The sequence below is a fragment of the Toxotes jaculatrix genome, chromosome 22, assembly GCF_017976425.1.
Source record: "Toxotes jaculatrix isolate fToxJac2 chromosome 22, fToxJac2.pri, whole genome shotgun sequence".
NCBI lineage: Eukaryota > Metazoa > Chordata > Actinopteri > Toxotidae > Toxotes > Toxotes jaculatrix.
Genome location: NC_054415.1, coordinates 4,749,429 through 4,774,980, shown reverse-complemented (window position 1 = coordinate 4,774,980; position 25,552 = coordinate 4,749,429). Strand labels below are relative to the sequence as shown.

The 25,552-nt window shown below is 43.1% G+C and overlaps 1 protein-coding gene across 1 annotated transcript in view; it reads left to right on the top strand.

The window, feature by feature from the left end:
* Positions 1 to 25,552, top strand: part of lhfpl3 (LHFPL tetraspan subfamily member 3) — a 26,655-nt gene extending 1,103 nt beyond the window's left edge. Inside the window, exons 2-4 of the mRNA XM_041030476.1 lie at positions 22,775 to 23,005; positions 23,868 to 23,927; positions 25,148 to 25,552. Of these exons, the coding sequence (XP_040886410.1) occupies positions 22,775 to 23,005; positions 23,868 to 23,890 (254 nt within the window). The 3' untranslated portion in view covers positions 23,891 to 23,927; positions 25,148 to 25,552. The remainder of the gene's footprint in view (positions 1 to 22,774; positions 23,006 to 23,867; positions 23,928 to 25,147) is intronic.

Below are 25,552 nucleotides of genomic sequence, written 5' to 3'. Positions count from 1 at the left end.
CCCCCAGTGAAGTGGATTGCAATATCTTGGCCACAGAGCTGCATTTCTCAAGATATTGTCCTTTGAAACCCCACTTCAGAGTATTTCTCTTGTTATTAAAGCCCTTAGAAAACATTATGTAACTGTCTGTAGTGTAGGTGGAGTGTTAACAGCCTTGGGGTAAGTGAGACCTTAAATCGAAGCAGTAAAAAAAAATACTGTGTGTTGATGCCTCAAGAGGTAAATAATGAAAAGATACAAACATATTTACAATTTCACCTTTTGCTGGGTTTGCTTTACGGATACTGGAGGCAGGGATTGGATTTGGACATGGTTGTGATCCATGTGAATGAAACAAACTTCCTCCATGTGGGGATCATTATCAGTGTTCATTTGTATGAACAAAAACCTGTGAAATTTGCAGAAACGCATACGTTTATGCATGTTTTTCCCACATCTATCGTTTGAATGCATCCTATTCCAAAGATCATCCTGAATTTCATCATGTATCAACCCAAAGAATGTGAAAAACTCAAGTCTGTTGATAGAAAATGTCAATGAACTCTCCACTAAACCATGGAAACAGGTAAGTCCTCAGGGATGTGTGTGGTTTAGGTTGTATTTTCTCTTAATGTTGAAAAGGTCACTCTAACATCTGTAAACCCACCATGCACATTAAACCAAAAGAAAAGCTCATGTAAGGCAAATAAGGAAAAAAAAATCAAAGGAGCAGAGACATGCTGTGAAGACTGAACAGCTTCTCTCTGCCTTTAATTAGTTTTAGTCAAATTTCCAACATTGTCTCTGAAGCAGAGAATTTGCCTGCATGTGCACAGAGCTTGATCCCCTTCCAAAATTATATTTTCAAACAACAGCTTTGTGTCTCAGCTAACTGTTTGAGTGCATATATAACATCCTTAATTCCGTATATGAACTTTGAACATTAATAATACTCATAAATGCTAAATGGCCTTGTAAACTTTTGACATGGTGCCAACATTACCCACAATGCAACTGAACTGCTGGCAGTTTGGTCGGAGATTCAAAAACGAGTTACCCTTTAACATATTTAGATATTTGTGTCTGATTTTGTGGGTCTGCTCTTGCTGTGACTGTTGTGTCATCTGCAAACATATACAGATTTGAACTGGTGAAGTCCAAGGTGAATGGCCCTGTGTCATTCACTTGACCTTGACTCAACATTTACTGGTGAGAGCGATGGATATTTTAACAGAAAATTGGAAAAAAAGCATCGTCAACTGAGACAGCAGAGCTGCAATTTAAGCCAAAAACGCAATTTCATTTCATTTCTGTGAGAAAATAGCAGGCATCACACCATTTAATGCCTCAGCTGAGAAACATATGACAAATAGTGACTGATGAAACGATTCTGAGGCCGATCTCTGGCTCAGAATCCTCACATGGATCTAATTTGTGTGTATAAATAATCTCCCAGAGTCGTATATGGTGCGTCTCCCTTAATGCCTGCTGCAAAATAGTGCTTGTTCTCAAATGGGAATGAAATGTCATAAACAATAACAATCACATTCATGGAGACTGCAGCTGCATACAGAAATACATAGCGGCTAATTATCCCTCCTGTGTCCCAAAAGTCAAGCTGACCACCAGTTCAGACAACAAATAGCAACCATCTAAAGGCATGCTGCTCTACCCATTGATTAGATATAGAGGTTATCAGAATCATTGACCAGCTGTTAGGCCAAATCTATGCACTATGTTCCCATTTCCTTGCAAAAAAAATAAATGGTGTCACTTAAGCATCCAGACTGTCTCAAACCCCAGCAGCTGTGAGGTGGATTATCTTGGAGAGAAAGCACTTCCACAAGCTCTATCAGCAACCCAGTCCTAATGAGCAGCACAGCCCGGCAGTTTGTGTCTTTGCAGTTTCTTTTCTTTTTTTTTTTTTTTTTGTGTCACAGATCAAAGCTGCTTCTTATTCCTCTGAGTCACATGTTGAGCTTCGTCAGTTTTCCCACCATGTCGAGGGAGCAGATGTGAGAGTTTGCAACAGTCAGGTGAAAAAAATGCATCCGATTTCCAAAAACTGTCACAGTTGCTGCAGCCGTCTCTGGTGGTTTTTGTGAATATGGTTAGCAGCAGTGGGAAGTAACTAAGTACATCTACTCAAGTACTTTACTCTCTCCTCTCCTCCTCTGTCCCATGCACTGATACACTGAGACCACTGTGAAATCGCCCATTAAAAGATTTTCGAGGAAACTTAATAGCCTATATATCGAAGCGCTTTCTCTGTCTTAGCCATCTGAAATCCTGGTGCGTTTGTAAGATGCGCATTTTAAAGATGTGATATCAGGTGGTACGGAGCTGCTGTGATCTTCTCCAACTTTGGGACGTCCTGAGTGTTTGATGAGCGCTGGCTTCCAGGGGAGAACAGATTTTAGGGAAACAGCTGAGAATAATGAGGATGGCTGTAATGACAGCCTGGCCGTCTGGCTCGACGGTCTGTTTTATAGTTTGTGAAAGTCTTTCTCATAACTTTGTGCAGTAGTTGTCAGCTGTACATCAGACAGAGCTGGATCATCGAACTCAAAAATCTTGTTCAGGTCCTGGCCTCAGGCTGGGAACCACTGCAAAGGTCAAAGATGTCAAAGACACTACTACAGATAATACTACAGCCGACAGAAGGGTACACACATCTGCAGGAGCCACATAGTCATTTACAGCCAATTGAGAGGCGCCCCTGAGGTGGAAATTAAGAATTATCTGTTCTCACTCATAACGAAAGGCCGTTTGTATTCTCTTATTTGAATACCGACATCATTTGCAAAAGATATACGCACAATTGCTAATGTATACAATAAGTCCTCCATAGAATATGTTGTGGTAAAATTGTGTTTCATCCCTCCGGAGGCTTGATGAATCTATGTCAAGCTGTTCTGGATGGTTGTGTTGGCCCAACATTCTTCTAAGAGACTTTCTGTTGTGGGTTTTTTCTTTTTAATCTTTAATTTGTCATGCTCGTGGTTTCTCCCCATTTTGTAATTTCTTAGTTTTTCTGATGAATTAAGGAGCTTGTCAAAAAGCAGTCTGGAGGAGGATAAACAACAACCAAATGGATTTTTCACATCCTAATAACTTATAAGGTTATTAATGGCTTATCATTTATATATAAAGCAGTAAGAAGTGATTTATTTTCCATTAATAAATCCATTAGTTACAACTTATAAACCCTTTTAAAAGAGTGTCTGATTAGAAAGTGTCACTGATAATGAGAACGGGATGAGGGGAGCGTGCTCAGTGTGGAACAGCAGCCAGACGGCTCTGACATGAGGCTGCACGTTGGTGCTCAATAACCTGGATGGCCTCCAGAGCTCTGATGGCCATCTGGATCTCACAGACACAGAAACATACACACATGGAGGCTGCCGTGGCACGAACAGCTGCCCATTTTCTGTGCCTGTAAGTCCATAGAAATCCACCGAATCAGAGGTGGGTCACTGAAAGTGCTGCTGAAGTGTTTCCAGCACACGACCCATTTCCTGGTTGTCTGACCAGCAGCTCCCTGTGCAGTAAGTGGCTTTCCTCATGGCGCTTTCTGCCTACTAAGTGGTCCTCCAGAGAGAGGAGTTGGCATTCAGAGCCAACAATGAGAGGTCCATTTGGTGGCTGGAGGTTTATTGATCCAAATGTTGCTTTCCAGAATAACAGGAAGCAGTTCTCTAACAGGGGACAGCTGCCATTTTATGGCCTTTTTGACTGCATGTACTGTAATCCAGTCATGTGTCATTGTTAGCCGTGAAAGTGACAGACAGAGAACACAAAAGCTGGTTGCCTTATGCCTGATGCATGATAACGCAGTTTGATAAAGCACCCGACTGACTGATATTATTATAAGAACGCTCTGTGCATTGTGCGGTATTCAATTTTACACCTCTTCAGAAAGATGTCAAGTGGAACCGGGACGTGGTGCTTATCACCGTCACATTGTGTCTTGGAAGGGAAAAGGAAAGATACAGCGAGACACTATCACGCCGTGTCTGTGGAGGAGAGGGCCAGATAATGAGAAGGGATCCAGGGAATGTTTGAAAGCTGAAATCTTCATACTGAAATACTGCTTGTGTTATTTCTGTCCACATAATGTCCACACAGTGTCATTTTATAAAACGGACCCCCTCACCCTGACAACAGCTGCATAAAAAACCCCAAAGACCCACTAAAAGATAAATAACTGTGATTCGTTATCATTGGGTTTTATGTAGGGGCACAAGAACAAGTCACTGAAATCACACGTTAAATATACGGTGCTACAGCCTGTTAATGTTGTATTATGTGACATTGATCCACACCATGTACATTTCACTATAAAAATAAACTGAACAAACAAATAAATAAATAAATACATGCTGCTGGCACTAACTGGCATTTGATCAAAGACTCTAATTAAAAAAAAAAAAAAGATGAGCTCCCTGTACGTTAATGTGAGCTGAGATGGTTTGGATTTAAAGCCGAGAGCTAATGACATCAGCCCAGTCTTTATCCTCTCACACAAATAATGAAGGACCGGAAGAGTCTGAGAGGCTTTACAGTGATGTAACATGACCACACATGAAACTAAGACGCAGATATGCACACACACACATAAACACAGTAAAGAAGCCTTTAGAAGAACAGGCTCAATGAGAGATGTGTTCACCTGAAGGTGTTTAGATGAAACCCTCTGCCCTGCTCTCTTTTCCTTTACTCCCTCTCTACATTCAGTAAAGTGCTCAGCTGGTTCCCCCTGGCTGCCTGCCCTATAGGAGCCGCCTGGAAAGGAAAACATTTATTTTTTTTTAAGCTCAGAGAGGTCGCAGCGGTTGGACTGTGACTCGTCACTTAGTCAAAAGAAAAAAAAAAGAAAAAAGACAACCGAAGCATAAATACAAAGAGAGATGGTTGACGCAGTGTGAATCAGCCAAATTAGAAACCAGTCAAGTCAGCTGGAAATCACAGAGATCTCAACTGTAGACTAAATCTGAGTCTGAGGATTAAGAAAGTGGATCACCTCCTTTGGCTGATGGGGATTTTAAAAGGACAGTAACCGATATCTGTGTCACTTTCACAGCCTCAGCGTCCCTGTTTTAACAACTGTGCACCGTATCTGACAGAGACGAGCCACATTTCAAAGCAGGAGAGCACTAAATACAGCCGCCATCCAACAGAGACACATAGGACAGGGTAGTCTCTCAGAGGGTAAAATTGTTATTTGTGTGAGCAAATTCAAATGTTATCACACACTGACAAAAATGAAGCTACTGAAAAATGTACATTACATTAATGTTTCCATGAAATCAAGTGCATAAAACCAAAAAAAAAACAAACTTGTGTCCTTTAAAGTCTACCACCAAGATGATCAGTGATCCACTTAATAGAGCTGTCAGCCTGTGAATAAATCTAAACACAGTGAGGTTGGGCGATGTAAAGGTGTCACAGAGGGTAAGGTGTTTTATGGGTGTGTGCTCTGGTGGAGAGGTGAGACTGAACATCGTGTCCATGATGCCGCAATCACAGCCAGACTGCAGGGCGTCATATCTGCCTGTCAGCTGCTCACAAATCTGCTGCAGGCGGGAATATGCAGTTCATATGCAGTTTCAACAGTTTCATCTGAGGTATTGTGCTTACTCTAAGGATTAATAGGTCTCTTTTGGTTTAATTTAGTGTTAATATTTGACCCTGAGCTCAAGAAAATCAAGATCAGGGTCTCTCTCTCTCTCTCTCTCTCTCTCGTCAACTTCTTCTTATAATTTAATGAAATTAATAATGAAATATTTCATTAAATAAGGGGAAAATAATTTGACAATCTAGTGGCACTAGAGGGAAAGTCAGAGGATCACCAAAGTCTTTGGGGTTTATCCTCCGGGGGTTCTGAATTTGTGCACAAAACCTCATGTTTATTCATCCAGTAGTTGTTGAGCTATTATATTCTCGACCAAAACGGTGGATTAATCGAGCCGCACATGGCAGAAAAACAGATAAAGACAAAGTGAGATAAATAATCACAAGAGCACACAAATATACAAATAATACAACAAACACACAAAAAAACAGAAAAACTGTGCACTGACATTGTCAAGGTCACATTATTTTTGAGCCATTTACTGCAGCTTGTTGATGAATAACATGTCATCCTGAGGCGATGATGAGTTTGTCTTTAAAAATTAGCCGAGGCGTGATGGACAGATGCGGCGGCGGCGGCCTGTTCGAGGTAAAGCAAGGGTGGTGTGTCTGATTGGGGAATCGCGAGGTATTTAGAGCCTTAAGTGTGACTGACAGTTTTGATTGCAGAGCAGTTAGGACGTGGAATGAGCAGAGAGATCGAGATTATGTGAGATGGGGAGAGGTACAAGAGACTGTCGGTGCTGCCAGCCAGATGAAAATTACATCCAAAGTCCTCCTTCTTCAAAAAGGCTCTGGGACTGTAATTATACTCCACAAAATGGATACTGCTCTGTGCAGGTTAAATTGCAAAGAAATGAACTGCAGTGATAGGGGTGTTTATTGACACAGGTAAATACACATGCACAACAACACAACATAAAATAACAGCTTGAGGCCACTTTGATTTAAGCATGAAAATGCTTATGTGGTTTGACTGAGATGGGGGGAATCACATCTACCTCATTACCTTTGCCGAGGAGGTTATGCTCTTTGTGCTGTTTGTTTGTTTGCATAATATCTCAAAGATATTTTAAAAGATTTTGGAGCATAAAGTTGCCAGTAAAAACGGAATATTTACTTGAATTTACATGGAGCATGGAGTTAACAGCAACAATACATTTAAATAATTATAGTGGCCGTGTGTCAGATTCCCTTCAAATCTGAAAAAAAAAATAAATAAATCACTTTTCACAAAACTTTAATAATCCCAGGGAGCTTTTAGCTACTCTCCAAAAATGATGGCCATCATCAGCTAATCATCATGATTGCCTATCACTGTGATTGAGATCCAGCTGCAGCTTGCGTAGAATTTGTGAGGGTATGTGCTCTCTGATTGTGTCCTAGTTGTTTTGAAGCCCTAACTTAACACTAAATCTCACTTACATCGCACAGTTTTAGACAGTTGCTTTATGGGGACAAGCATCAGAGACCCTACCGGCCCCATTACCTCGCCATTAAACCAATTTTAAGGAAGCGAGTTCATGTTCGTGTTGTTATGAGTTTGTTGAGGGCAATTGTTCAGCATTGCGCTTATTAAAAACTGTCAAACCTCAAACCACATTTGCTTGCATGAAGAAAATCACAATTCCTTAATAGCGATGGGTCTCTCTCAGAGGCAGCCTATAGCCTTGATTTCTGCTGTGTATGCCAGAAGGAGGCTTTATGCATGTTTCATGAGATCTGCTGGGGTTCTCTTATGTTTTGCTGAGGCCAGGACAGAGAAACGGTGCAGCTTTGGAAATCCGCTGGCATTTGCCAGAGCTGTGTTGGCCTTTAAATTGGTGGGATGATGATGGGATACTGTCCAGTTGCCAGACAGAGAGAGCTGATGGGGAGATAATGAGGTCTTTCCAGGAGTCTCTGCAGGATGTGGATGTGCTGAAGTTATAGTGCTTAATAACACTCCCAATCAGGTGCTAGTTACTGAGCAGCAGGAGACTTAACAGCGGGGGAGTTGGAGGAAAATGAGTGCGCTGAATGGCACAAGGAGATGAAGAGGAGTGATTGGCAGCTCTGAGTTTGACATCCCCGGTGTGCTGTTGAACAGTGTCGAACAACAGTGTCAGTGTGTGCGAAAGACAAGACAGTGCGTGTGCACACGAGTGGGAGTATCAGCACCCGTCGACGTCGGGTTATTTTCCTCTATGCAAAAGAAAATGTTCCCAATCTGCCGTTGTATTATCCTACTGTATTATGTATCCCTAAGGGAGCGTCACTAAATAGCTTGCCTGCTCCCTACAGCACGAGGGATCAGTGACAAATCCCCCAGCAGGGGAAAGTGATAATCTGGAAGAGCATAAGCTTTTCCCAGAGGAAAATAAAACACTCTGCCTCTCTGTTTCTTCTGCTGCCTTTTAAGTCTTGTGGGAAGCTCCAGAACAACACTGAGAAACTTATTCTTCAGAGTTGTGGTTATCAGTCTGTGCTGCATATCAAAGGCTGCCATGATTTAATTATCTCAGCTGATGTAGAACGGTCCATAGTCTGATATATTTGATAAAACTCCTGGACTAACTCCTTTCAGTTAGTCAGTGCTGGACCTGTTTCCTGATTGATTCCTCTTATTAAGTAAATGCTGAAGTCCTTCCAGTCAGACCAGGTTGCAGGATTTGAACGGGAAAGCCTCCATTCTTCAGTGTCCTATCGGGGCTGCCAAAACATCGCGCTGAAATGGAAGGAGCGGTGCACTGAATCTCTGGCATCATGTTACTTTACATAAGAAAGAAAAATCCAGATGGGTTTCACGCCGTGAGGGAAACATGTTTCAGTTTTAGAGAAAATAGAGCATATAATATATAGGATTGGCAAATATCCTGAATTAAGGTATCAGAACCTGTGCCAGTAGAGAAAGCAAATGTTTGGAGTAAATATATCCAAGAAAGAAAATAATCAGTAATCCAGGTTGCAGGACACAGGACAGGATTTTTCTTGATAACATGCTCTACAAGGCACGATGTTTTCCACCAGCTGGGGTTCATTTTCATCTCTTTCAATAACAGTAACAAGAAGAGCAGAGTTAGACTTGTCACCATTGATGTTTATCAGTTCCTTTCATCATGATGGACCGTGTCACCCTGGTGGTGTTTTTCCTGTGTTAAATGAGCTTCATATGCTTCTTGTGCTGCTGCATCATGTACAAATCCTACAGAGACTTCTGTTCTTGGTGGAGACTGTCACGTCAAGCGCAGCACTGAAGTCTTCCACGGCTGGTTAAGATTTGATTATCCCGTCTCCCCAGGAGTAATGTAATTAGTGTTACCAGGATGGTGGAGGAGGGGCAGAGCAGAGGGGCTGATTGTAGCCCTGCCCTGCTGCCCCGGCCTCTGCCGCCTCATCCCTGCGAGCTTAGACACCGACACCGTCACCAGCTTAATCCTCCGCTGGTCACCACCTACTCGCTCATCAGCAACTCCTCATAGCCTCAGACGACTGGAAACTTCTGCAAAAGTTTCCCGTCAGAGCTAAAAACAAGCCTGAGCTTTGAGGCTCGCCTCGCTGAGATGGGATGTGACAAGCTGAACACGAGGAACGAGACCCCGGACCAACAGTATGCCAGATCGACTGCCGAATGACTTTGTTGCTTCTTGATCCCTCTGGCTTTTCAATCTGAGCACACAGTTCACAGCCAAGATATTCTGGACATCGCAGCCAGTTCCAACGACCTTGCAGATTAAATGCTGCTGTTGTTGTCACTGTCTCTCTGCAGCGGCCACTTGAGTCTTTTCAAAATAAATTATTAATGCCAAACGTAACCACTTGTGTGTGAATAAGTCGTGAGCGAAGGCCTCTGAGCGTGTCGGGTTTCTCTTGTGCTGCTGTTTGTTTGTTTTTTTTCTGAAATTCTGTCACGTATCAGTCTAACAAAGTAAATGTCCTCATTTCATCTGCAGATAGCAGCGGTAACCCGCTCTGATTTGCTGTTACTCAAGAGCGCAGCAGGCTTTTCTGGAATCACACGCAGTTACAAAATGAACACAAACCTGCAAAACTGCAGCAAAAAACACCCAACTAACAACTTCTGCCCAGCCTCCCCAGCTCTCCCTCCATCTCCTCCTCTTCCTCCTCCTCAATCTGTTTGTATTTATACTTAGTCCAGAGCGAGCTCCTCTCTCCTCGTCTTCGTAATTAAGGGATGAAGCAAGTTGAATTTCACTTAATTAGGACCTGAGGGCAAAGAGAGAGAGAGAGAGAGAGAGAGAGAGAGAGAGAGAGAGAGAGAGAGAGAGAGAGAGTTACTTCACACAATTAATCTCAGCCCTGAGGGTGATGAGAGGGTACTATGTTGTACCCAAAAAAAAAAAAAAAAACGAGGCGATGTGGTGAACTAACAACGAGACATCATGTTTAAATGAATGTGTTTACTATGCTGGGGAAAAAGACAATAGAGCACACAACATCAGACAATTACACAATAAGAGTTTACTGAGAAGCTCTACCTAGCTGCTAATGATCTACAGATTACTTTTCTCTTTACCTGATTAAAACTGTGTAGAGTAGTGTAGCAGTAGTAATAGTCAGTCTAGTTAGCCTACACACTGCCATGAAGGGATTACGAGACCAACAACTACACTTCATGTTCAGTATATGCTGAAGATGAAGTCTGGCTGTCTTAGTCCTTAGACTACAGAGTATTTAGTATTTCTTTAGGCTTTTTCGTGTCTTTATTTCAAACACAGCCCCAAAGCTTCTGACTTAAGGGACCTCTGACCTGTTGGAGCCCTCGGCTGCGCCCACACGTGTTCTCTAAACAACACATGTACACGGTCTGAAGAAACAAATTCATTTTGCACTTTGACAGGCACTTATGTTGTCATTCAAAATGTGAGCAAACAAATATATTTTTAACAACTTTATAAAAGCTCTTTTTGCCAAGATGCTGAAAAGTTGATGTGACTGTGTATTTGTCACGTTACGGGCCTTTGACATCCCGTGGCTCAGCAGGTAACCCAGTTAATCCATCAAACAAGAGATGGCTATGCACAAGCACATTCCATAAAATATATATTCTCTTCAAATTATTCTCATTTTTGTTGACTGCATTTGAATTCACCAGCATGTCTGTGGGCTGTTCTCTGCTATTTTCATGTTGGCAGGAAAAAGTAGTTTGCAAAACTCAGTCTGAAAGCTGACATGCATTGCATTTCCAAGATGGAAGCTTTTAGTCTGTCACCGTCGGAAAACAGAGAAGCCAAGGAAAAAGTTTGAAAACTCTTTGAATAATAGCACCAAAGATGGATATGAAAAAAAAAAATATATATATATATATATATATATATATATATATATATATAAAATACACTGGAATGCATATGGAATGGAACCTAAGAATTGTCAGTCTATTTCTAAAGTTTCTGGGGGAAAAACAACAACAGGCTATTATATTTTATCACATTTAAGAAAGGACAGCCCTGGGGGGTTGCTGTTTTTGCTTTGCTTCCCGTTGTGTATTATTAAGTAAGAAAAAGGGGCCATAAAACTACTGAGGGTAAAACACTTGACAGTAGAACCCTCTTTCTTCTTTTTGTAAACAAATGAACAATCAACAGACAGCACCTACGTCAAGCTTCTCTGTTCGATCCATTAGACTTTGTGGCCGTCGTCGTGTCCTCCACAGCGCTCTCTAACTGTTGTCAACACGTCTCTTCCTCTGCTGCTAGCTTTCGCATGTCTGTGAGCCCAGAGGAGGCGCAGGCTTTATAGATTTCCCATCAGGGGTTTATCTTCTTGATCACTGGGTCGGGATGGAGAAGACAGCCGGTTAATTTATGCTCCTCCTCCTGAGTGAGGCAGCAGGACAAGGACATGGTGACCCATTTGAAACTATCCGCCTCAGATAAGTGTGTGTCTGTGCATGTGCATCTGACTGATGTTCATTTCAGGGTGTGAGCGTTTGAGTTAATGAGTGATGTTGGTGTCTGCTGGCGCCGAGGAGACTGACGCACAAGCTCAGGTCTTCCTCATATATCAGACTCTCTGAGAGGCCTGTTATGACACCTGGCTGTCATTGTCTGAGGATGAGCGATGCTCGGATGCCGCTTGATTTATAGCAAATACACGTCAGCGAAGGTTGCACCACCCGGCCCAATTTTGGGGTCTAACAAACAGCTGTAAAGTCTCTTCTCTGATGACAGCAGGAAGTCATAACTTTAAGAAAGCTGCTTTCCCATTTTCCCAAATTTTACAAGTGACTAGCTGATGCACCACCCTTTAGCATTTATAAGCAGAATATGAGAAATGAACATTTGTAACTTCTCCTATAAAATCACATTTTGTAGGATAATCATTACAACTGTATTGTGACATTTCTGTTGTCATTCATTATCTGTTTATACATGAGTCTGTACTTCTGGGTCATAAGTGCAGACTCACAGGAGTGAAAGTTTCTGACAAACAAGCATTAACCAGAGAGACGTCCCATCAACACTTCTCTGTCTCTGTCCTGTGCTGCTGGATGTTACTCTACCACACCATCCTCACCAGCACTTTAAATTTCTAGCAGAACTGATGGACAAAACTTTTCACTTTACATGGATTTAGCCTACATTCTACACCCCGGTGTTCGATCTCTGTGCACTACATTCTCTCTTTGCTGTCTCTACCGTCTCAACATCCAATTTATGACCTACAAATCCCTTGCTCTGGTCATCTCGGCAGTTCTAAAGTGCATTTACATTTCCCCCTCCAAAGAACCAAAACAAAACTCAGATCCATTAGATCTACTTCTGCACAAATAGCTTTCTCAGCAGGGCATTTCATTGCCACAACCCCATCCTCTCATCAATCAATAACCTCATATCGGACGAGGAAGACATTTGATGACAGCAGCCTTTTCGCAATCATACAGACGTGACATCCAGAATATTTTAATTACTCTCCTGGACTGTCTGTGGCCTCGGTGGGAGATTTAAGCCCTTCCTTGGGTTGACTGAATGGAAACATGACAGCTGTTACTGAGTCATAAATGTCTACCTGATGTTTTCCTGCTGAAATTACCTCTTGCGTACAAAGACTGAATGGGACCGACTGAACCGAAATCCATTCAAGCATCGGTTTGCAAAGCCACAAGGCGTCTACTCCCGCTGGTTTCCCTCTGAGGAAAACGCCTAATTACACTGATCATCCATCAGCGATTATAACTGCGGTATTGAGCTGCAAATGAGGAGGTGCACCATGCTGTGTGGAAAACATGACTAACAATGTTAACATTGGAAAACATGTTGGCAGGGGGATCGAATCAAAGAAAGCTTAGCGAAAACTGGGGGCATACGTAGAATACAAATGAGGTTTGAGCTTGAAGAGGACATCAAAAGGCTCCCGAGCTCATGTAGCGGCGCAGCGAGGGTTGTTATTTGATAAACTTAGCAGGGGGAGTTAAGAAGTGTGAGCTGTGGGAGTGTTTGCATCTCAGTGGACTTACTTATGATTACACTGGGGAAATGACAGAGGAACAATACTCCTCGCTGCACTCAGAGGAGGCTCTTATAGGCTGTGAGTGAAGTGTTTTCTCAGGTGTGTGTGTTTGTGTGTGTGTGTGTGTGTGTATGTGTTTGCAGGTTAACCGTTGCTTCCACTCTGCAGTGTGTTTGTTTACAGACGCCATTTTTCCGAAGGTCACGGATCAGAGAACACAGACTGGTGTGTGTGTGTGTGTGTGTGTGTGTGTGTGTGTGTGTGTGTGTGTGTGTGTGTGTAGATAGAGAGGAGACGTGTGTTGTTTCAGTGATGTTCTTTGCCACCTCAGCCACCCATTAGCGCTCCTCCTCCCTCCGAGCTTGCCGGTTTCTATGGAAACGGCTCTCCGTGCTGCTTCTTCTGCTGCTGCTGCCGGCAGCATCCTATCACTCCCCTCTCAGAGAGATCGCCGAGGCGAGCTGCTCGGGATCAGCAGGGTCCTTCAGGAGCTGCAGACGGAGAGGAAACACTCAGGCAATTGATGCACCCCGGTGCGGCTCAAGGTGTCTCCATGGCAACGTGTGTAGATTCAAGTCCCCCTGATTTGGCCTGATCCATAAAGCCAACCGCTTTCTTCGGGCCACAGACGCAGGTCAGGAGAGCATCCCTGGAGCCGTGAAGCATCACATTTATCAGCTGCATGATAAATGACCAGATGAGGGTTTCACTTCTCACATCAGAGCAGGAGTGACAACATTTCAAGGAGCTCAACAAACGTTTTCCAATTTCGTGTCTCCAGTGACTTTAAAGCCGCTTTAAACAAAATTTTTCTATTAAAAATGGGCCCAGTGCCTACATGTAATGTGAAGGTCGTTACACATAATGATGAACATGCAGACAATTATCGCCTCACTCTGCAGTTCCTCCTCAAATGAAACAGATGATGTTCATGGCTTTATCAGTCCTTCAAATGGAAAAGTTCTAGATATGCTGTCCTTCATTTTATACAAATTTTCCAGAAAATTCGGACATATTTGGCGTCTTTGGAAACTTTGGGACCTGAGCTACACTTTAAATTAAACTTCTGTGGTGTTGAACAAACAACATGAGCTTGAACGACCAGAACAGCTACTAAATGGATCCTGTGTGGAGGCTGATTTTTCCAAAGCTGCTGTTTTCAAAGTTGAGAGTGAATTTTCAATCCAGTTTTCTAAACCAGCTTGGATGAGAAGTCCTATAAGTACTTGAAAAATCCAACGTCTGCAATTCCACGTCAACTCAGTCCACACCCAAGAAGACTGTGTAATAAGGTCAAAAGCTCCGGAACAGTCAACATGTGTTTGTACGGGCTGACCCATCAGTGAGACAGCTCAGCCTGTCTCCATTATACCCATTCATACCATCCTGCATTTCTCTTTTCATGCCAGGTGGATTTTCCTCAGTGAGACTGTGACTTGATTTTTTTCTTTCTCCCCTCACATCATCAGTCATTAGCACTCAGTGCTGCAGAAAGAGAGAGGGAGACAGAGAGGAGGAGGGGAAGGCTTGAAAGAAAGAAAAAAAAGTGGAGAACATGTACTCTCTGCCATCACCACAGATCAGAGACACATTAGAAGTTACTGAAACGGAGTGGAGCAATCCCCTCGGCCTGACTTCAAAGGCAGACGGTTTTGGAGAGAAAATAAGGACAACCGTTAAAGATTCAGAAGAACTGCCAAACTTGTCTACCGCTTCAAGAACGCTGTCACCACATCTGAGGAAGCACAGAGAGGAGAGAGCACTTAGACGAAGCAACCACTGATCAAACATGTAACATACCTGGGAACATGTAACATACCATTAGGAATGCAACATTCACTGGGTCGAATGTTGTCAATGAGATCTGTCCATCTGGGCTTTTCCTCGGCCTCGAACTGAGAGAACAAAACGCGTGTCTGTTGTTTGATTCCTCGCCTCTCACCTCGCATCCCCACCGCTGAGCCATGACACTACTGAGCTTCACAAATATTACCACCGTAAGGGGATTTTAGCTTTACTGTCAGCGACCATACAAGGCTGAACACATGTTTTTCTTCTGTCTGGGTTGCAGCATGGATCCCGTTTGCTCTTCAGGTTCACCGCTGGGAGATGCTAATTAATGGGAACACCTGCTCTAAGTCACCCTCTATCTTCCCTCTCAGATGGGTTTGTGGGAAAAACGGGGTCCTCCTGTACTTCCAGAGAACAAAATCTGCTTCGTATTATGGTCATGTATGTTGCTCATGTGAGCGTGCGGACTGCTTCGGAGGGTTGGGACATATGGCAGGGCTTTATTCGGCAGAAGGGATGGAAGAGGACGAGGTGGAGGGAGAAAACAGGAGAGACTCCTTGTGTCACATTCACACCACAGCACGGAGGTGTTGTTGCAGTCCTGACGCTCGTACTCATCCGTACAAATCCACATATCAGTTGGAGCGGCCACAGCAGGCAGTCCCGTCATCTCCATGGCGATGCAGCATCTCCCTCATGCCAGTGCTGATTGGATCCTCGATGTAGGGAGCGACCTCTCGCTCCCGAGCATGTTTTGTGCTGTGAGGAAATCAGAGGAAACTTTGATTAAAGATGGTTTGAAAACTCAGAAGAAGACTGTTCTTCTGAGTTTTCAAACCATCTTTAAAAACTCAGAAGAAGACTGTTCCAACTAGGACTGACTTCAAACAAGACCTGCAACAAAATCTGAGGCGGCATCGGTGTTTGGAAGCTACTTCTGAAATCGTCTCCTGTGTACTGTCCGGCAGCAGGGGGCCTCATGCATGAGAGGAAGCATCTGAAGGAGGAAAACAATACCTCCGCCCAGGAGGATTATCATAATAACTTTTATGCAGATTATCACTGAAAGAGAAAAAGCTTTGTTTCTGCGGTGCTGACTTGCCGCAGGGTTTTGAAAGGCGCCACTGGAGGTCTCTTAAAATAATCCTAATTTGCTTACACACTTGCGATCATCAGATTTTTGCACACTTTGTTCTCATGTCATCACCTTTTTGGGCTCCTAGCCATTGTCAACTTGCATTTTTTTTTTATAATTTTCTTTGAAGGTCTGAATTGTCCAATCACAGCTTAGCGTAAGAAACTAGGCAGGACAGGTCAGTCAATGCTTGGGGTTTGGGAGGAGATGTGTAATGTCTACCTACTGTGTGGATGCTGGTCTTGGATACTACTATATAGTTTAACGACCCAGCGTTAGCAGCTCTTCATTGGTTTTCAATTGGTTTATAGTATAAACTAGGTCTGGCAAACTTTTTTTTTTTTGAGATCAAGAACTCAGTGTTTCTGAAATTAATAAGAGTTTTCGTGGTAAATCTGTCCTTGTTATCATTTTGTGGGTTTGTGTTATGCTAAAACTGAAAACCCCCACAGAGGTGGCAACAGTAAGGAAGAGGGGGCAAAGCAGGAGAAGTCAGTTGATCTCTGCTGAGTTTCTGCTATAACATTAGGTGTAAATAAAGGTTTGTATAACCTTGAACCAATGTCAGCTGTTCTCCCGTTGATGAATGATAAAACGTTAATAATATAATAACTCTTTGACTTGTGTTTGGCCTGCGCTCAGAGCAGACCTGAGCTGCTGCGCATCTTTCCGCTCAGAGATGATTGGATTGTAAATTTGATCCTCAATCAGTTTTATAGCGCTCTCTCCTCAAGGGACCGTCCCCCCGCGACCATGTGGTTGACATGGAGTAAAATTTTATTTTGCTTTTCAATAAATTGAACGAGGACAGCGTATAATAGTTGAGGGCATCCTATAGCGAATAAAATAAAGAGTGGATTAGCCGTTTTTTTTTCTTCTTCATGTCGGTGAAGTGTGGTTTCACCGTCTGTGCGCCGTCCTCTGATGGAGCAGCGTGGTCTGTCTGGCGCTGCATTTTTAAACAGCCACTTTCATTCCCTTCGTGTCTCAAATGCGGTGCATTGGGATTCCAATCTTGTAACCCTTGTTCCTGCCTCATCCCTCCAGGCTGCGCTCCCTCTCCGCTCCGCCTTGTCGTCTCAGCCCACACCTGAAAATGACACATGAATGACACACACACAAACACACACATAAACACATCTTCTCACATTAATCCCACTTTTCAGATTCTGGTTCTAGTAAGCTGATCCTCAGTCCTCATTGTTTTCCTGTCATGTTACACATCCTGACAAACAAACAAACAAACAAACACCACGCGGCCTCTAATGTTATTTTAAGCCTGAGCTGCATACATCAACCATTCTACTGTTTGTTCCTCATTTCCTGTCCCGTTGTCTTTATTCTGTCTGTCTCTCCTCCTTCTCCTCGCTCTTGTCTTGTCTCTTCATCTTTGCTTTTTCTTCCTCACCTCTCCTTCCCCTTCTCTCCCTCCTCGGCGTCCACAGTGACAACAGCGGCATGCCGTTAGTGCTTATAGGAGGTGAAGAAAAGAGGGCATGCAAATGGTCTTACGTTTCAGCCTGTGTGCTGGCATGGATACGAGGCAGCCCAGAGTGACCCTAGTCAGTGTCTAATTCACAGGGGAAACACCTGCCGACCACATCTGCTGGTTAGGATTCCAGCAGCACAGTGAACGGGCAGGCCTGTGTGAGGATTACACTGCTGACAGGGAAGTTTAGCTCGTTACTAAACTGATGTCAGCTGCGTCCACGTTGTCTGAACCAGCAGCTGAGATCCTGGTTTGTATACACACTGGTTGTTTAAATATAAAAGAGAAGAAACTGCAGTTGCAGTGTAGTTTTAGTTGATATTCACATGTTCAATTCAAAATTTTCCATTTTCTCAAATTTCATGTATCACGCAACATGTGACTCTGTGAAACACGACAACTGGAGGTGCAGCGACTTCACAGCAGCCCATTAATCTTCTGCGCCGGTGGTCGACAGCACAGACAAACCCTGTGAATCAGCGGACATAATACAAGAGGTGTTAATGAGGATGGTATGCAGCAGGGTCCGTGTTGCAAATCATACTCCCTTTCCTCTGCCTTGTCTTTCAGCTCACATACACCACACACACACACACACACACAAACACGCTCGCTCAGTTCTGTGGGGAGCAGAATGTATGAGGGCGGGGAGGGGGGGCATTTGTCCTCATACCTTCTTTCATCTGCCAGTTTCTGCCCCAATTAACTCCCATTAATATAATTTGCCATGGTCCACCTTGATGCTGAGACACAGTGCATACAGTATGAGCCCTCTGCCTCACACTCTGCATCTCCAGACCTCCACCGCACATGCACTCACACACGGAAACACACACAGAAACACACCTGCACATGCACTCCCACTCCCTCAATAACCGTGACATTTAAAGGAACATGAATCGCACAAAGTAGACAGCTACAGCTGGGCCTGTGAAATGCACCATAATGAGCCGCTTGATGTGTATGTGTGCGTGTGCGATTGTATGTGGAGATTGGACACAGAAGCCTAGATTATGACACCTCCTCCTCTGATTGTCCCCCGGGGTCGCTGCCAACAGCTGTCAGCTGGGAAACCTTCAAGGAGAGAGGAAGTGTGTTGAGCGTGTGTGTGTGTGTGGAGAGAGAGAGAGGGAAATCAAGTGCTTTCAAATTCAGTAAGAGGATGCCTGAAAAACTTTTTAATGGCAAACTTACACTGCACGACCTCTGACTCCCATGTGATGAGATAATTTCCCTTTGAGTATCAATAAATAATAAGATTGTGCAATGACACAGGACGTCATATAGTGAGCGGAACTATATATTACACCATCCCATCTCCTTAATCAGTTCCCTCAGCACAGCCATGGATGTGTAGAGGCAGGAGCACTATGGCGAGCGAGCACCCATGGGAGACAAGAGATCCAACCCTCTGACAATCTGACAGCAGCAGCAACAGCAGCAGCAGCACACACACACACACACACACACATTCACATGCAAACTTAAACACACACAGACATGCAAATGTGCAGCCTGGCAGCGGAAAAGTCAAATGTATTTGTATATCAACTTTTCAAACAGAGAGCGGATTCTAAGGGCTTTAAATAAAGTAAAGAAAATCATTAATATACTTAAATAAACTTTCTAAAAACCAAACATTTGAAATTAAAGATTTAAAACAAAGAAAAATGAAAAATATATATGGAAAACTTACCCAATACATTACTGTCGAGGAATCCAGAATATTTCTGCTCTACGATACTGATTTGACCAGTGAAAGAAAAATGTGTGGCATCCCTAGTTACCAGAGATGAGAGGGTTAGCTGTTAGCATCGCTCAGTAATTGACCTCCTCTTCCCTCTGCGGTGGAGAGTTGCTCTCAGGAGTCCAGAGTGAACTTTAGCTCATTACCACCCACCTCCTCCAGTGTTAGAGCACTACCATTCTGAACGAAGCCTTCAGTTAATAGGCCTATTTTAAACATTTCTGCCCATGTGCTCGATTTTTCGGTCGACTTAACTCATTTGCAGCGTTGAACGTTACAAACCTGGATCACTCAGCTGTTATAATATATATAAACGTAACCCTGAGCTTTTAGGCTGCGCGGTTTGAAAGCATCACTCATTCGAATACTCAAAACGAGCTGACATGATTCCTCGTCTGACGGTTTCATAATATCTTTTATTATTTATGGCAGGGATTGTGCTGCTGCTTTCCCTCTGTAGAGGAGCAGGCTGAAGGGATGTTGAGATGAGGGGAATTTATTTATCAGGAGATGAAGAAGTTGATCCCGATGGCTTACCCCCGTTGTTACTGCACGTTACACTGTAGCTGAATGCCATTTGTAGGATTGTTTGTACACGACATTTCTGTGAAAGCCTAAAAACAAAACTATTTTGCAAACAGATAAAAAAAAAAAAAAAAAAAAAGGGCCTCAGCCTACTTTAGAGACAGTTTTGGGGATAGAAATTATTTTTGTTTGAGGTTTTTTCAGCTTTGCAGATTATAGCAAAAAAAGCTAAAAGCTGAAGCTAAAAGATTAGATTCAGTCCATGTTTGAAAACAGTAGAAAAAAAGTGTTTTTGCTGGAATGATTTAGGTATTGAAGATAGCAGCTGAAAGGATGATAATGAGATCAGTCAGCGAAGAGATGTGGGATTTTATATCACATTTCTTTCCTGTGAGTGAGCACTGAATATTTGGCTTTAGTTAGATACACACTGGGGCTTTTGTGGCATCAAACCTGCAGCTACTGGGAGCTGAAGCTTGAACCAGCTCAGCACAGAAATGGACATCTTGAGGCATTCAGATGAGAGTCAGAAAGACAAACCAGTGTCTCTTTGATCTCCTGCATTTCTCTTCAGCTCAAACTCCGCAGGAGATTTAAGATTTGCCATTGAGCCGGTGTGCAGTTCAGCTCATTCTATTAATATTACAGCTGAAAAGCCTGCAGGAGCAGGTTGTTTACACAAGAGAGACGTGTGTGTGCTCTGTACCAAATCCTCTCATATGAATAAAAGGAAATCAACACTAATAAACCGTGGAAGACACAGTGAAAGTTTAGTGTTTTGTGTACTTGAAAAAACATTTCCTAAAGATCAGAAGAGTCAAGAATTCAGATTCTGACATGCAACTATTTGCAGGTTAGTATTTGACAAAAAAAGGATGGAAGCTGTGTCAAAAACAGATGAAAAACATACAGGTAAAGTAAAAATGACACGTCTGATGAGCACTTTTTCCTCCATTGTGCAACAAAAGGCAGCACTGAGTCAAAAAACACATTTGTAACAGGGAACATGTTGTGTCTAATAAAAATAATATAAAGAAATGTGTTTACAACAGTCTGCTGCTGCTTTAAACAGCTTTTCTTTTTCTCTTTGCTCTGAGAAAATTGATCTCCAGACTCAGGAAGGCAGCGGGAAAGTCAATAGACTCACTGCCTCCTGGGAAATGTAGGCGTAGGATATGGATTAGAGTGCTTTTACATCAATACTGGTTATTATTACAGTAGCTTGTTGCTGCTGTTATTGGTACAATTTGTGAGAAGGATTTAACTTGTGACTAAGAGACAAACAGACGTGAGAGGGGAGGGGACGGCACAGCTGGGAGCCCTGACTCACCCGCACACCCATGTCATCTCTGCTCGCCCGCTGTCTCAGGATAAGATAATATGTGCCCTTATTGATCCACAAACTCAATCTGACACAGCAGCTGAAGGGAGTGTAGTTAACATCAAAGAAAGAAATTTCAATACATATCTGTGCTTCAGAAATAAGTAAAACACAGTGGGGTGTGATTGTGAGTCCCAGTCAGTGGAGGTACTGGGTGCTGTGGAGTCTGATGGCTTATGGCTGGATGAGTCTGTGGCTGAACGTGCTGCTGAGCCGCCTCAGCTCGGCACAGAGAGGATGAGAGGGGTTGTACACGATAGCTCTCAGCTTCCCTTCTCTGTCTCGGCCTCCATGCTGTCCAGTTCCATCCCCACCACAGAGCTTCCTCAGTAAGAGCAGCCTGCTCTGTCCTTTCTTGTAGACAGCCTCAGTGTAGTCTGAGCAGTCCAACTTGTTGTTGGCGTCAACTGGTGGCTGCCATGTACCAGGGAGGCTGGTTTAGCTCCTCAGTGTGTCCCTTTGTCCCCCTTGTTTGCTCCCTCTGACCTTTTCATGCCACCAAACCTCAGACTGTTCTGCTGCAGCTTCCCCTCAGTCCTGTTCTTGTAACAGCCTTAAGTCGTCCTCAGCTCCTTCTGGATTTCTTTCCTTGCATCTTCAGCATCCCCTGCTATGAAAACCTTCTTCTTCCCGTTCAACGGGGCTTTGATGTCCCCGTTGATCAGTCACAGACTGTATTTAAAGGTCTCTGCCTCACTACTCTACCACTCTCTCCATTTTGTCTCATTATAGTGGCCACACAGAGAGGGTAAGATGACAGACCGACTGGGAGGGGAAGGGAGGAAGGGACACGAGTCTCTGACATTTCCGGAGATTATCTTAGTCACTGGCAGCTCACATTAATGTGCTAACCTGATACAGACACACACACACACTTCTGTACTTGTGAAGACCCCACTCTAACAATAACCATCAGTCTTAACCGTCAGACATCCAGTGCATCCTCCCTTTCCAAAAACGTCTTCGCTCTCATTATCTAAAACTCAAATTGGCCGTCACAAAGGCACAAATAAAAAAAACAAAAAAAACACTGACACACAAAACCTCAGACAATCTGACTTAGCAGCACTGTCAACAAATAAATACAGACCTCTCAGACCCACAGATGATTTGATTGCCTCGACTGACTGTGCACGAGTGCGAGTGAGCGCGTGAATGTGGAAACAGCTCCCTACTGGCAGCAGAAGTGTTGTTAGATGACTCTGCTCTCTAACAGCTCAGTCTGTCATTGTCAGCCATGCAGCAGACGGCTAATGAAGGCAGCCCGACTCACCACATGGTGCTGTGACATGTGGAAACATATTCTGTCTCTCTGCCTCCTTCTTCACCTCTCCGCACTGTTGTCACCTCTTTTCCGTTTTCTCTCTTATTTCTGCTTCTTTTCTGAAATCTCTAATATCACCTCCTTAAAACTCACATCCTTACATCCTCTGATCCTTGATGAATCTGCATTTTATTTAACTACCTCAGACCACTTCCCCACACAATGTTTTTCACAGAGAACTGCTCTCTTCTTATTTTATGCATCTTTTATAAGCAGTGATGTGTTTTTAGTCCTGAATCCAACATCAGGTCTTCCCCTGGCAGCCAATTAAACCCTCTACAAACACTAACCTGTCTCTTTCTCTCCTCCTGATCCAGGTACGTGTCTGATCCTGGGCTGCATGATTTACCCGGACGGCTGGGACAGCGACGAGGTGAAGCGGATGTGCGGCGAGCAGACGGACAAGTACACGCTGGGCGCCTGCTCGGTGCGTTGGGCCTACATCCTGGCCATCATGGGCATCATGGACGCGCTCATCCTCTCCTTCCTGGCCTTCGTCCTGGGAAACCGCCAGGACAGCCTGATGTCTGAGGAGCTGTTGGGAGACAGTAAGAACACACGTCTATATACTTTTGTCAGATGGATAATATACACCACCTTCGCTTCTGTTACCAATGAGATTTTTATTTTTCAGTCTTTCTTTCTTTTTTTTTTTTGATTGGAGATGAGATGACACCTGCACTCGGACCCAGAGAGAATGATTTGAACAGTGAAGAGGCAGGAAGGACGGGAGAATACTGATGAAGGAGGCCGGAGATAAAAAGCAACGAGGAGTAGAGAGAGAGAAAGAGAGAAAGATGGGTGACTGAGAGCAAGAATGCACCAATAGCAAGGGTTAATTGAAGCCTGGGGATGCTGGACAGAGTCATGAATTACTAATGGCTGTTTACACAGCTTGCTGCCAGCCTGTCTAAATGAATCACAGCCACCCTATCAGCCAGGACACAGTCGCCTGTTAGCTCGTATAAGCAAAGTGACTGAGAGGAGGAAGCCATTATCAATCGAGAGAGGAGAGAGACCGGAGAGAGACGAGACAAGACAGACGGGAGGAGAGAGAGAGAGAGAGAGAGAGAGAGAGAGAGAGAGAAGGAGGGATAATGAGCCGAGGAAGAGGAGGAGAGAGAATAAGAGGCAGATGCACATGAAATATGAGCCTGAAAGTGAAAATGGGGGATTCATCAAACAGCAGATGAAGTTTAAATGGGATGTTTCTCTTATCTTGTCACTCCAGAGGATGGATAGTGACACCTGTCCCTGTTCATAAAAAAACAAAAACATCAGAGGGGTGTTTTAATTCTGCAGAGAGAACTGTTAGTTTTATGTAACACTGCCACCTGCTGGTTCAAAAAGAGAAAGCCATTTTATCCTCTACACACTGAATTGTTTTTTATTTTTTCTGTTTCCCCACAGAGAGCGGTAATAACGCCATTTAACTTCTGGTATGAGTAAAGCAGTCACACACACATACAGGTAAGGAAGTTACTTGACTGTAGCAAATGTGAAACTCAGAAAAGCTTAGGATTGAGAAAAAACGTTTAATTCAAAAGCAATAAAACATACTTTTGGTCACCGAATGACGGTGTCTTTAAAGTAACCGACTGAGTGGAATCTTGGAAAATGTAGTGAAATCCAATGTGCAAACATTCTGTAACTGCCACTAATTTCCCACAGTAGCTGCTGATTAATAAAAATTATAAAGTCATACTTTTGATTGTTTGATAGTACTGCTGCTACCATCACCACATAATCATGTTATAATATTCATTTAACTTCTTCAGGCCATTAGACCCCATTTAAACCCATTAACATCCAGTTTTTCCCTTTTATTTCCCCTTCAAGGGAAATAAAGAAGATAATAATGAAATTTAAGGTTGGGGGAAAGAAACTCATTTAATTCCACGCCATCTTACAGTTCAGTTATATTCCCAGTCAGTTTTATGTTGCTATATTTTAATCTAAATGAAAGAAAAATTCAAATCTAAATATGTTGAATAAAAAGAAAAATATCAGAATCAGCCTGTGTAAACTTCTCAAGGTGTTAAGATCCCGCCCCCAACACTTTGACTGACACTTCTTTTCAATTCCTGTCTGAAGGCAAAAATAAAATATATTTAGTGGAAATACATGCTCCTAAAGCAACCAGATATTTAACCTCACTATTTTTTTTACAAATCAATCTGTAAATGAATATATATTTAAAATGATAATCATTCCAGTAATTATAATAATGCTTAATAATTGTGTTCCATATCTGAATATGCTTTTATTGGTTAAGCTTATTTAATTTGGCTGATGCTGTATTAATGAATCTGTATCTACTAATTAGAAGAACGGGGAAAAATCTGAGAGTCAACATTTTCTGCATCTTTTGCATGATCATGTTAAGTGAATAATCACTGTTTGAAAGCTTAAGAGTGTGATTGTTTTCAAAAAGCAGAAGTTAATTTGTGTAATAAGCGATTTACGGGGGAGAGAAAGGCTCCACGGGGCTCCCAACTACTTGTAAATATTTAGAGGAAATTTTTAATTAAAAGCATAAAAAACATTACAAGAATGAAAAACATGGAAAGCAAAGTTGTTTCAGGCTATTTACTGATGATGAAGTCAGAGACGAGAGGGAATAACTGAGCTGCCTCTCTGAACCACATTAATTCATGCATGTTCTACATTGTTTTTCTTATCACCTGTAGGTCTTGCTGCCTAGACGTGACGTTACTTCAGGACCCAGCATCCCTCTCCTGGACCAGCTTGAGGCTGGGATGCAGAGCTGATGTGTGAACAGATCAAAGAAGAAGACGAGGAGGTCTGGAAGAGGCCACGCAACCTTGTGGGGGGACACCAGGATGCCTCTTGTCCTCCCTGAACGCTCCCTCTGTAAAATAACCTTCTCAGTCATCTTAAACTGCTTATTTTTGCAGGATGGATTCTACAAACAGACTTTCTCTGAGTTTACCTGTGTTGGTATGTCACTGCATCATCTTACCCAAGAAAGCTGCCAGTGCGCAGGTTCAACTGGAGAAGAAAAAAAAAAAAATCAGAAAGACTCCTCATGTGGTAAATCAGCTCCAGGACAGTCATTGGACAAACACCACGGA